The 13,573-nt window shown below is 32.7% G+C and overlaps 2 protein-coding genes across 2 annotated transcripts; one reads left to right on the top strand and one right to left on the bottom strand.

Annotated features, from left to right (window-relative positions):
- Positions 1-1,596: 1,596 nt before the first annotated feature.
- Positions 1,597-2,758, bottom strand: LOC124538973 (cyclin-H). Its single transcript, XM_047116265.1, has one exon. It carries the CDS (start codon positions 2,635-2,637, stop codon positions 1,660-1,662), a length of 978 nt encoding a protein of 325 aa, XP_046972221.1. The 5' UTR covers positions 2,638-2,758; the 3' UTR covers positions 1,597-1,659.
- A 247-nt stretch (positions 2,759-3,005) lies between these two features.
- Positions 3,006-8,954, top strand: LOC124538897 (ras-like protein 2). The gene is made up of 4 exons (XM_047116149.1): positions 3,006-3,295; positions 5,866-5,953; positions 6,763-6,974; positions 8,301-8,954. Exons 1-4 carry the CDS (start codon positions 3,191-3,193, stop codon positions 8,493-8,495), a joined length of 600 nt encoding a protein of 199 aa, XP_046972105.1. The 5' UTR covers positions 3,006-3,190; the 3' UTR covers positions 8,496-8,954.
- The last annotated feature ends 4,619 nt before the right edge of the window (positions 8,955-13,573 follow it).

The following is a 13,573-nucleotide window of genomic DNA, read 5'->3' as shown; positions in this document are numbered from 1 at the left end:
TCACGCTTATGTGGGTGCTCCTCAGAACCACCTCCTTTCATTTGACTGTATAGAATGCAGAGCAGCTCGAATTATCGACGATCATCGACGACGATCATGATCCTTTCGTTTTGCGTAGAGATGTTGGATCACTCTGCATCTTCTACCGAATTTTACCTTCAGACATCTCTTTAAAAGTCAAAGTGCCAGTGTGCCCCCACCACATTGTTGTCCGAAAATCCACAACAGCGCGATTTTTAAGACATTTTCGCTTCAAATCGCTCTACCATTCCATGGAACCAGCTTATAATATAACTTCGAAATCTTAAAAAAACGAGCGTACAAGGAGTACGCTCGTTTTAAGCCTTTTAGGCCATAAAGGCCGGCAATGCACCTGCAAGCCCCCCGTTCTTGAAGATGTATATAATATAGGTAATCACTTTCCATCAGGTGACCCTCCTGCTCGTTTGCCCCCTATAAAAAAAGTCGTCGGTTGTCTTTTAAATAAAATTCTATAAATTATGTAAAATTTTGATATATTTATGCAAAATAGCTAAGATAGTCCTTAGTAAGAAGTGATGTAATATCACTTATCTGGCAGTGAATACAGATACACAGATAGTTATTTTAATATTATGTATTTGCTAAAGATTATTAAAAAGTTGATTAATTAATCTATATTGTCATGGTCTTTAGTTTATTTAACCGTACGCCATAAAGCCTTGAATGAGTAAGGTTTATGCTAGAGAATTCGGTTATAATAATTAAATAGATATATATACATAGTGAAATTAGTAGCCAATTAAGACAAGTAACGTATAACAGTGATAATACACTAACTACACTTTTTTTTTTGATCCCAATGTAAGTAGCTAAAGCACTTTTGTTATGGATAATCAGAAGTAACGACGGTACCACAAACACTTAGACTCGGCCGGGAATCGAACCCGGGACCTCGGAGTGGCGTACCCATGAAAACCGGTGTACACACCACTCGACCACGGAGGTCGTCAATAAATCAATTACAGATGTCTACTATAATCACTTAAATCTCTGGTCAATATCAAAAAACTATTACTGGTCCTTATAGAAACACCTCAGCCTAAGCTGCTAAAATCGTCATGTTCAGATTATCTTCATTGAGTTTCCAAAATTAAAATTGCTTGTTATATCAAAATTTCCAATTAAATGTAAGTATTGTACTATTTATACAAAATAACCGTGGTATAGTGGTGTGTACACCGGTTTTTAAGGGTACGCCACTCCGAGGTCCCGGATTCGATTACCGGCCGAGTCAATGTAGATTATCATTAGTTTTCTATGTTGTCTTGGGTCTGGGTGTTTGTGGTACCTTTGTTACTTCTGATTTTCCATAACACAAGTGCTTTAGCTACTTACTTAGAGATCAGAGTAATGTGTGATGTTGTCTCATAAAAAAAAAAAAAAATAATCAAGAAGTCATTCTGAAATAATAAAATTACTATGATTTCCAATGAGAAAAAAATGGATATTGAAATTTATAATAACAATCTCTATGCTGTCTCATTGCTGAATTTTTTTTTATATATAATTTTATAGATCTAAAGGGATCTAAGGATCATTATAAAATAAAAGACATTTTTAATAAGTCATATCTTTATTTTAAATATATATGTCAAAATTTGTTATATTAATTATTATCTATGATGCAGATGGAGACAGAACTTGTGAAATGCCACTGGTATCGAGTGACATCCTACTTGAACCAGTGTGGGGTAAGTCATCTTCATCAAGTGCTTCTCTCATACGCCTCTTATATATCTCACTATCCGGATTATTCTCTTGGTTACGACATCTGTCTAACTTCTTCTCAATTATTCTTACACGCTCGCGTGCCGGACTTTCAACCATTTTAACCATTGATCGTATCTTGCGTACTGCTTCGATGAGTATGGCTAACTTATCCTGTCCAGCATCACGGAACAGCATATCCGTAACATAGCTGTCCAAATTTTCTTGTTCCTTGCTAGCTGCATGAAGAACCGCAGCTAAAGCTATCTGAGACGGCGCATAAAGTAAACATGCCTCGGTCAAAAATACTTTTTCAAGAAACTCGTCAATGCCACTTCTTAAGCGCTCCGGGTTTGCTAGAGTGCATCTCGTCTTAATATCTATTAAAAACCCCTCAACAGGGCGGAAAGGATTATGAATCGTTAAGTGATAGTTTAATTGTTGCATTAAAAGCAATTCATTATTTAATATGATGTCTGATGCCTTTTCCCTATCACCCTTGATGTTGGCAACAAATTGACCGATTGAAACATTAAACTCTTCAACTTTACAAGCTAAATACACGCAGGTTGCTAGAATCTCCTTAGGGTGATAATCCATTGATGAATTGTATAAATAAAACCTTTTGAAATAATGAAACGCAGTGCCGACTACTCCTTTCGGCATCGGAGGCATAAATCTTTTGCAGAATTCTTTCAAGTGAAGCTCGTATTGTTTTAGTAGCAGTCTCTCTTCTTCTGGCGAAAGAAAGAAGTTGTACCTTTGATATTCATCAATATGTTGACCGTGTTTTGATATGTATTCCAAGTTGTGTTTTTCCCGGTGACGAGCTAACTCGCTTTCGTCACTGAAGGTCCAAAACTTTCGTTGAGAGCTGGTAGAGAACATTTTAATCAATATTTATTTATAATCGTCTAATCACAATCACCCAATTTCAGTCTTCTATTTTGTATTTGTAAGCAGTAGCAATAGCAAAATAAAACGGTCCGTCTAGTGTCAAAACTTAAAATCGAAAATCTGACATTTACAGTGATCGGTTACGACAATTTAAACATTTTTTTATATGGCGATACAATTGTTTTATGATTATTCGATATTGATTTCTTTAATTAATTTTTGATATAAACAAGTCAGTAATTGTTATTTTTAATGATTACTTGATATAGGTTATTATTTTGAGTAATATTGTTTTTTTTTTAGATTGCAATATTGATATTCAGCTGATATTAACGTTTCAATTTACTCAGTCTAGTATTCAGCTGTTTTTTTCTCATAGTATTTTTTAGCTTAACTGTTTTTTATAGTCTGTGATATTGTAAAATACTGCGTGTAACAAATCGTAACAATTGAATCATCCGTGACCGTCACTGAAATTAGAAAATACTGTAGTAGATAAAGTGTTTTATTTTCAATTTAGTAGTTATAATTGTTGTTATTCGAAATGTCGAGACCCGGAGATAGACCAAGTCAAGCTCAAACGTACAAGCTTGTTGTTGTCGGCGGCGGAGGTGTAGGAAAGAGTGCCATTACAATTCAATTTATACAGGTATTTTTGCCGTATTTGGCTATTGATACGCCTACGAGACGTATATTACTCTATTTTTAGCCACATCTACTCTCTAACTGAAATATAATTATAGCTTGTTTTGTATATAATTGTGAAAAGAGTCATATTTATAAATAGTGTCTTAAGTATTAGCCAAGGTCCAAATATCTAGAAGGCGACGCCGCCCACCGGTGTCATCATCATATCTACTTATTGACCAGGAAAACTAACATGTGTTCTTTTTCTTATACAGCAACTAATTTGAGAAGCCATCTCATTGATATTAATTCATAAATTGTCTTCTTAAACTACATTCAAATTTTTCATACTTTTTGTATCTCAATAATATTAAAATGTTTTCCTATTAAAGTGCTAATTTAGATGAATGAACATTCCTAATTATTGAAGGTCATTCATAACACATAGTTGTGTACCAGCATGACTAATTATTTAAATTAATCACTTATAATTTCAAGAAATTAATGTTTATTGAAATTTGTCATTAAACAAGGTAAATACCAATTATTGCATTTCTTAATTAAAAAGACACCTTGATTTCACTTATCTCAAATGATGAAACAGCTGTTTCATCATTTTTGTAAATGTAAAGGCAAACATTATAATATGATCATAAATATAAGAAGTTAATCTTATAAAAATGAATAATTAATGACTGATATACATTATGTTGCTATTTGTTTTGTTTATTCATTAATAGAACATCAAAAGTCCATTGGTTTATTACTTGGCATTTCAGTCTATCATCAGATGTGATACTATATTATGGTCATTCTATCTAAGTCCTTTATATGCATGCATAGTTTCATTTTAATACAACAATTAGAAGTCAGTAAAAATCATATACAAACATTTCTTTTCTTAGCTACAGATGATTTGATTCTAGTCATTTTAAAAATATTATATAATTTGTACACATTGGTTAAATTTATTAGTGATTGTAAAAAAAATACTTTAAATAAATTAATAATAAAAAAGTATAATCCATGAGCATATATCTAAGTTAAGCTATAACATAAAATAAAGTATATCAAACTAAATGCTAAATTGAAATATCACTGTTGACAATACTATTATTTTTAACTATAATGATTTTATTAATCTGTAAGCAAAGTACTACTATCTGTACTCATAATCAAGTATCAGTAGTCAGTATCAGTAACAGCCTGTAAATTCCCACTGCTGGGCTAAAGGCCTCCTCTACCTTTGAGGAGAAGGTTGGGAACATATTCCACCACGCTGTTCCAATGCGGGTTGGTGGAATACACATGTGGCAGAATTTCTATGAAATTTGTCACATGCAGGTTTCCCCACGATGTTTTCCTTCACCGCTGAGTATGAGATGAATTATAAAGACAAATTAAGCACATGAATCAGCGGTGCATGCCTGGGTTTGAACCCGAAATCATCGGTTAAGATGTACGCGTTCTAACCACTGGACCAAACATATGAAATACTCACTGTAGCCCGTGTCGTTGCTCGTGTTTTATGGTGTTGCTCATCACGTTTTAGCCATAAATAAATAGCATACGTCTTTTCTTAGAGTTCAAACTTGCTTCATACCTATTTTCATTGAATTAATTCAGTAGTTTGGTCGTGAAAGAATAACAGGCAGAAAGAGTTACTTTTGCATTTATATTATTAGTAAAGATTAGCCATGCAAAGGTTTACCCCATTACAGCATTCCTTCACTGACTCAAACAAGTGGGAGGGGGGCCTTGACAGAGTTTACCGTTGTTCAGTCCCCGTAGGTCTGACTAAGGAGCCTAATGTTACCATTTATTAGTGTTTACCATAAACATTGACGCTGTAAGTAATATTAATCATTGCAAGCCCTATAATCTTGGGAACTAAGATGTTAAGTTCTTCGAATCTAGTTTCACTGTAAACTAATAATAAACACAATAGCTAATCAATAGTATCTCCTTATATCAGAGAGACTGTAATACATAGTGTTATAATCAAACTTTTTTAATTGTTTAGTGATGATAAATAATGTATGTATGAGATGGTATATGTCACGATAACTAAGTACTAAACTTACATCTCAGTTTTATATATAAAAACTCTTTTGACGAATTAGTAAAAATCATACCAAAGAGTTTTACTCATAATCAATTATGACTCATAATCAAATAGAACAGAAAATGTTTTCATAGGAAAAATGGCTTTAGTTACTTTCCAAGAATTTCTCAATGTATTAACTTGGGGTAAGAACCTAGAATCTCAGGCTCAGCTAGAACTGAGAGTCTTCTCTTTGAAATGATTTAGAGTAGGGATAGCAAAAAACAAAGAAGATTATATTTTTTATTCAATTTTATTTTTAATATTTTTCTAATGATATAGTTTGGCAGACGAGCATATGGGCCACCTAATGGTAAGTGGTCACCATCACCCATAGACAATGAGGCTGTACGAAATATTACAATTCCTTACATCGTCAATGTGCCAACAACCTTGTGAATTATATCATTAATTAATTTAGTATAAAATTGAGCCTGTATGAATAAAAAGACATGTAAGTTATTAAGATTTGAATTAATTTGTTTCAGAGTTACTTTGTAACGGATTATGACCCCACCATTGAGGACAGCTACACGAAGCAGTGCGTCATTGATGACATTCCAGCTAAGTTGGACAGTGAGTCATTGGTCATTTTCTTATTAAACTATATTATAAAACAAAATTGTGTTAATACAAGGTCCAGGGAGGGTTCTCGAATACACATTAGCAGATTTTCTTTTGACACATGCCAGGTTCATCATTTTGTGAACCTTCACCAAAAACGAGACATATTATAAAAACAATTAATACTTGTCTGCGTTAGAACCCACAAACTCCATTATAAGTTTTAATTATTAAGGCCTTTTGGTTTTCGGTTGGATCAAAAGGCTGACTGGCAGAAAATGCCTTCAGGCATTACGTCCGCCTTTTGTTCCATTTACGTTGTGGTGGTGAATAAAGTCTTAATACAAATAAATATCCGTTACCGAGTAGTGTGTACACAGGCTTAGATGGGTAAGCCACTCCGAGGTCCCGGGTTCGATTCTCGGCCGAACTGATGTAGGAAAAGTTCGTTACTTTTCTATGTTATCTTGGGTGTGGGTGTTTGTGGTACCGTCGTTACTTCGGATTTTCCATAACACACGTGCTTAAGCTACATTGGGGTCAAAGTAATATATGTGATAATGTTGTCTTAAATTTTTCGCGATTATTACACATTTAAATAAAACTAGTTATAACGGATTTTAATCGCGTATATTAATTATTTTGGACATCCCGACGTTTCGAGCACTTTACAGCGTTCGTGGTCACGGGTAGAATCCGTTATAACTAGTTTTATTTAAATGTGTAATATGTGTAATAGTTTTATTTAAATATATGTGATGTTGTCCAATATTTATTTAACTGTATTGTTAAAGATGTTTTTTATTCGCTTCTTCCTCCAGTTCTGGACACAGCGGGCCAAGAGGAGTTCAGCGCGATGCGGGAGCAGTACATGCGTTCCGGTGAGGGTTTCCTCCTGGTGTTCTCGGTAGCGGACCACGCCAGCTTCGACGAGCTTTTCAAGTTCCACAAGCAGATCCTTCGCGTCAAGGATCGTGATGAGTTCCCAATGCTGATGGTGGGCAACAAGGCTGACTTGGAACACCAGAGAGTGGTAAGTCCATAATGTCTCACTCTAGAAATAATTATATTTTTGGAGTTTTTTTTTTTTTGGAAGTATTGATAAATGAATATTAGTGAAACATACTTGTGATATGATTTTAAAAGCAGCGGGCGCAGTCGTTGGTTTATGTGAATTTTATCATCAAATTGTAAATATATACGCTGGCTGGTTCAGCTTGAGGGTAGAACAGCTAGGTATTTATTTATTTATTTGAGCACGCTTACAATATATATATTTAACACAGTTACATAATTTCAGTAGTAGACAATTATGTTCTTAATATATACATCAATAAATAGCGTACATGACTTTCACTAAAAACTCGACACGGAACAATTATACATATATATTAAATTTATTGAATATAAAATTAGAAAAATTAAAACCTTAAAGAAAATACCTAAATTGTTATGAAAATACCTAAAAAGAAGTTTAACAAGCTAAGCTAGGTATATTCGAGTGGCAGGATAACTAAAGCGAAATAAATAACTTTGACCTATAATCTACATGACGTCATTGAAGATCTAAAATAATCTATGGCATTAATTATGGATTCGTGAAAATTAACGATTTAAATGACGCAACTAGTAATCGATAATTTGGCGCGAAAATTAAAGTGAATATATCGAGAATTTGATAAAACTCGGCTTTTCAAGGGGATTTTTTTCATAAATCGTTTTAGTTGATTAAATCTGGATTACATACAATGCTATTGGAGACAGTTGCTACTGAAACTCATTACTCAGGAAAAAGAAATTATAATGTGGTAGGATTTTCAAGAACGACATAAAGTTCGGTCATAATATTTTCCAAACGGCTATAATGTGCTGAAATTATTAAAAGAAAAAAGTAGCTTTACCCAAAACTTTATGGGTGCCCCTCAGACCCTGGCCTAGTATTAGGCCGCGACACACATTACCCACGCGTTTCGCCTCTTCTAGACCTTGTTTATTTTGTTACACGTTGACAACACAACACGGCACATTATCTTAACAGTATAAATTACATTTGTAACAGACATATTTTTCGTATTCTTACCGTAGGCAATTTGTTTTACAAAATATCGACAATGGACTAACAAATATGTCAATTTATAATTCGACAAAGACTAATAATTTGATAATTTTTCCGACATTTTGCATGTAAATCATGCGAAAAATCTTGAATCATGAACAAAATCAATTACGATGGAATTAATTGTTAAAAAAATAAACAATCTTCTATCCATTCGTGCTCATGTTCAAGCGCAGGATGTCCAATTAAATTTGTCAAAAAAAATTCAATCGTAATGTTAATCTCGTATGACTTAATTTCCAGGTAACATTAGACGAGGCGCAGGCACTCTCCAGACAGCTGAAAGTGCCATACATTGAATGCAGCGCTAAAGCGCGAATGAACGTCGACCAGGCCTTCCACGAACTCGTCAGACTAGTCCGTCGCTTCCAGGAAGCGGAGAGGATCCACATCAAGTCAGATAACAGGATCAAGAAGAAAAAGTGCACTATCTTGTAACAGCACCGGTGTGAGGTGAGCTTTATAAAAAAAAAATCGAACGTCAAATTCAAATGACAGATGTCAGAATTTAAATAATCGGTGTCTGTTGTTCGAACATAAATATGGTGCTTCTAATCTGATGTTTTTTGCAAAATTCACATTTGTTGTTTTTTTTTTTTTGTTTTGAAAAGCGTTTTGTTTAAGTAGCACCCTACTTTTATTTATTTTTAAGTGCTAATATAATTCTTAAATATATACAACCTCGTTTTTAGCGTTTAAGCTATTTATATTTAAAGTGTACTGGAATTAGCTTTGAAATATTATTTAAAGCAATGTAGCAACACTGTTGGCATTGGAAGAAATTATTACAATAATACTTTTTGAGTGAAATTCCTTGTCATCTTTGGCTGAATACGTTAAACATAATCTTTACACTAATTTGACTAAAGACAAGTTCCATATTTAAAAAAATTACTTCTTTTTCTTACCCATTGAATTGTGTAATTAACTATACATATTATTATTTATATTTATAACCTAGCATCGGTTATTTCTAGTCTTCATTATCGGTATAAACGGTTTTATTCTTGAATGTATACAAGGCATAGATAAGATATTCTTTTCAATGTCATATATTGCTGCTATAAGGGCCAAAATATGTAAAACCAATAGAACTCCAAAGTATGAAAACAGTAAAGAGGAAATATATCAGTTGATTTTAATAAGAAATTAATTCATATTTATCAATTTGATTAAGTTAAAGTTTTGATAAACTCCTTAAAAAAGACAAGACCTAATAGCCCCACAGTGGGATAGTTGCTTTCAAAGGAAAGCTTCACCCCTTCAGGATGGCCCCAGATATATATTGAAACAATGCTGTAGCATTTGTTATTTTCTGAAGTCTTAGCAGGGGTTTTGTAGGTAATATTTAAACATAACCAAATTTGCCATAAAGGACTTCCATCTACCTTATTCAGCAGAAGTTATATGTTACTTTATAATCAGTGTATACATATCTATAGCCAATGTTCAGACCTTTTACTTCGTAACTTGAAATAATATTTCCTTATAATTACATACATATCTTATCAGTTTTAAACTGTATCTTAATTTGGAAATATGACGTTTTGCTTTTAAAGTATCAACGTAAGAGAGAGTTTTTTTTTATTACTTCAGAAAGATTACTGTAGAGAATGTGTTTAACAAACTTGATTTAACAGAATTAGAATTGGTTTAAAAAAAATATTTTTTTTTTTGTAATGTTAAATATCAAGCATTATTAATATTTATTTTAAACTAAGGACAGTTAACTTTACAATTTATATAATAAAATTATATGTTACGGTGACAGACACAACACCCGTTAAATTTAAACAGAATTTGTTCTGCAAACTGTACCTGTAACTCTCCAGTTTTATTTAAGTTGAATTGTTTTGTTTTTTATTTTAGTACAATTTCTATTGAAAATGACCCCATACATTTTAAGAGCCGATTGTTTCGCACAAAACTGCAGAATTTTATAGTAATCATTATAAAATAATTATTTGTCTATGGAAAAGAACTGAATATCACTGGTCGTAAAAGTTAATCAAGATCATGTTATAATTGTTTTTTACTTGTTTAATTTGGATTGGTATTAACCGCGTGACAATTGATTTTAAATGTAATTTTGAAAACTAATATCTCGTTCAAAGGAAGCGTTCCCAACTTTGAAACGGCAAAATATTATATAACTAATAAAATAATTATAGGAGCTCAGATGGCCCAGTGGTTAAAACGCGTGTATCTTAACCGATGATTGCATGAAAACATAGTGAGGAAACCTGCATGTGTCTAATTTCATCGAAATTCTGCCACATTCCACCAACCCGCATTGGAACAGCGTGGTGGAATATGTTCCAAACTCTCTCCTTAATGCTTCCATTATTATCCTTATCCCAGCAGTGGGAAGTTTACAGGCTATTACTTTACTTTACTTTAAAATAATTATATCAGTATCTTTCATTCATCACTTCTATCATACAACATTATGTAGTACTATAAATGGTTTACTATGTTATTTTTTTTTATGTTAAAGCAGTATTTCTTGTCAATATTTTCTGTTACAAAGTTGTGACAACTTTTTGTCAGGTCAGGAACGCATTCCTTGAGGGAACGGATTTAAAGTAGCGTTCACATCGACGTCTTGAAACCAAATACTAATTAATATTGTATTTTTGTTTAGTTTGTCTATGTGTAACATTTGTCAGCATACGGATCGTTTAAGAGATATTGTGCACGATTTTATTACTAAATGAGCTTTAAATGTTCATAAAGTAATCGCTTTATTAAATGTTTCGATGACATATAGATTTTTTATCGAGAAATGCTCGATAAAATCATGATTTGATTTCTCGATGAATAACGCAAGTGAAATCGGAATATTTAATAATAATAATATAATGCACAAAGGTCGGTTGTGACCTCGCTGTCGATGGTCTTACAAATTATTTTGTATTATTAGTAGATGGGTCTTCCAATAAGTAATTCTTGAGAATTGGGTATTTAAATAAAAATAACAAAATCAATAGATGAAACGTGGAACCTCCAAAGTGAAAGTTATGTGAAAGCAATGTTTACGACGTTGTGACGTCACGATCGTTCGGAATATGTCACTGTCAACTAGAAACGTTGTTTTTTTTTATTTGTATATAACTCGTCACCTTCCACAGGCAACGGTGCTTCGATATACATGAATAGCCCACTGCCACTTTAGACTGTTAATTATATAACTTAATTATTCGTGTGCTTTTATACGATACGGGACGTTCGATATTTAAACCTCATAGAATTTACCATCCCTAGGCAAAACGAATCGTTTATTGTTTATTATATCATAATCGAAGTACTTTAGCCGGCTGAATTCGACGATGTCCGTGACACTTCTATAAGTATAAAAAAATGTAAAACTTAGTAAAATTATCGTTCTATTTATGCCAGAAATAATTTAAATACCCAATTAATCCCATCAGTGTTAGGTATTTTGTAACAAAGATATACATACTATATATTTTTTATATCGTATTATTTGTTTTTATGCATTTTTTGCTAAATGTAACTTTACTTTAGGTGCACAGTTTTTGATACGATATTTATAATTTAATATAGCTTGTAATATTATAACTTAGCGTAAATACGGCTGCGATTCATTTTTAAATGTCATTACTGTACATATCAAGATGAAATAACAGCTACCTAACTGGTTGAGCTACCAATGTTATGTAAAATTAATTCACATATAATTCTATTTGTATGTATCTTATTGGATTGTCGTAATGTCCGGTTGCTGGGAAAATGCGCTTGTGATAATTCCCTGATCGAATAGACAAAGGAATACATTATAAATGATTTATTCGTCATTAAACGAAACATACAATTATAAACTATATCATTATTTGAAGTTGCAATGAGCGGCAGAATTTTTTTGAGCTGTCAGCTGTCAATATTTGAAGTTTCACTTGTCATAAGCAACTGACAGATGTCAGAAACGCATTCTTTCAATGACGGACTTTAGATGTAAGGTGATTTGGAAATATATATTTGTCCCATAATGTTATATATAATGAGAATTTTTCCGTGTACATCTATACATTGTGCAATTTTTGTTGATTTTTTTTTTAGAATAAGCTCAATCGGTAAAGAATGTAATGTGAAGAGTGGTTATCGATTTCAGTCTCGGGCGAAACTACATTTCTTTTTTCATAAAATATATTTGTTTTTGTTTTCTTTGTATATCTTGGCTTGGCTATTGTAATCGCGGCCTTGAACTAAGGACTGCGGTCCTGTCACCTCATTGATAGGTTAGTGTTCGAACACCTGGTTCGGCCATCGCTGAGGTACGACTTATCGTTTCACTAATCTATTCGGCATTTGCGTTCATCATAGTTATTTCTTTACCAAAGAAAGTTGTCGCATTAACTATACAATCTTGTAATGGTAAAGTGCTGATATTTAATATTCGCGAATTACCCTCGCAAAACACAGTTAACAGTCATTTTAATGTTTGTCGTCAGGCATTATTCTTTTGTAAAAGTATTTTTCCTGTACTACAATGCCGATTACGTTAAACCAAGTATGAAATTAATGATGTAGTTTCGCCCTTAGGATCGAGTCGTGTCTAGAGCTGGTTGGTGAGTACTGAGTAGGCGTTTTGTATAAACGATAGAGTAACCAAGGGTGACGATAAGTTTCAAAGAGCTTTAACTGTGGGCTATACGCCCTTAACTGAATAACCATACTGTTGTCAAGTAATATCTTATTGTAATAAAAAATATATAACAAATATGTTTTTTCTTCTAACCCCACTGGCATTATATATTAGAAAGTAATATCTTTTACGTCTACAAGCTTAGACCAAAAAACGGATATTTTCACATACAAAGTAGCAATTTTCACTTAGAAAATTTATCAAATTTGATTAAAATAAAAATATACGTAGAAATATACTTTTTTGGGTTTTGTGTCATGCGAAAAAGCATATTATTCGATACAAGATTTTATAGATGATAAAAAAGCGTGAAGTTAATACCTGTTGACTTCCAAGCAGGATACATTAATTTAAATAATTGTATTTAATTAACATGACGTTGTATTTTTTAAATGTTAAAAAAGAGTGACTACTGAGTTTCTTGCCGGTTCTTCTCGGAAGAATCTACTTTCCGAACCGGTGGTAGCTTCACTTAATCGTAAAATTACGATTCAAAAGTGCTTATAAAAGCCTACTTGAATAAAGTTTATTTTGATTTCGAAAGCGTCTTGTGAAATTTTAAAGGTTTTCAGTCTGTAATCTGTATGTCGCGTGACTTAAAACACGAGCCGCCATAGTGTGGCGTCAGATAGGCAAAAACTGATATTTCACTATCATCTGGCACTTTGACAGTAGTGATTATAATTAATTTTTCCACCAAATATTTATAGCTGTTAACGTTGAATGAATGCCAGTCGTACATACGTAACTATTTTTATCAATATGACGTCACAAAATTGACTGATAGCGTTTTTGCGGGGATGAAAAAGGTTTAAACTTTAATTTAATTTTATGGCAAGAAAACGTATTC

The sequence above is a fragment of the Vanessa cardui genome, chromosome 21 (genome assembly GCF_905220365.1).
Source record: "Vanessa cardui chromosome 21, ilVanCard2.1, whole genome shotgun sequence".
In the NCBI taxonomy this organism is placed as follows: domain Eukaryota; kingdom Metazoa; phylum Arthropoda; class Insecta; order Lepidoptera; family Nymphalidae; genus Vanessa; species Vanessa cardui.
The sequence above is the reverse complement of the archived record's forward strand: the minus strand, read 5'-3'. Positions and strand labels throughout refer to the sequence as shown.

Excerpts from the sequence above, each read along its gene's own strand:
- LOC124538973 (XM_047116265.1), bottom strand. The coding sequence starts at position 2,637 with ATGTTCTCTACCAGCTCTCAACGAAAGTTTTGGACCTTCAGTGACGAA.
- LOC124538897 (XM_047116149.1), top strand. The coding sequence starts at position 3,191 with ATGTCGAGACCCGGAGATAGACCAAGTCAAGCTCAAACGTACAAGCTT. Across the intron at positions 3,296-5,865 it reads TTACAATTCAATTTATACAG|AGTTACTTTGTAACGGATTA; the intron begins GTATTTTTGCCG and ends AATTTGTTTCAG. Across the intron at positions 5,954-6,762 it reads CATTCCAGCTAAGTTGGACA|TTCTGGACACAGCGGGCCAA; the intron begins GTGAGTCATTGG and ends TTCTTCCTCCAG.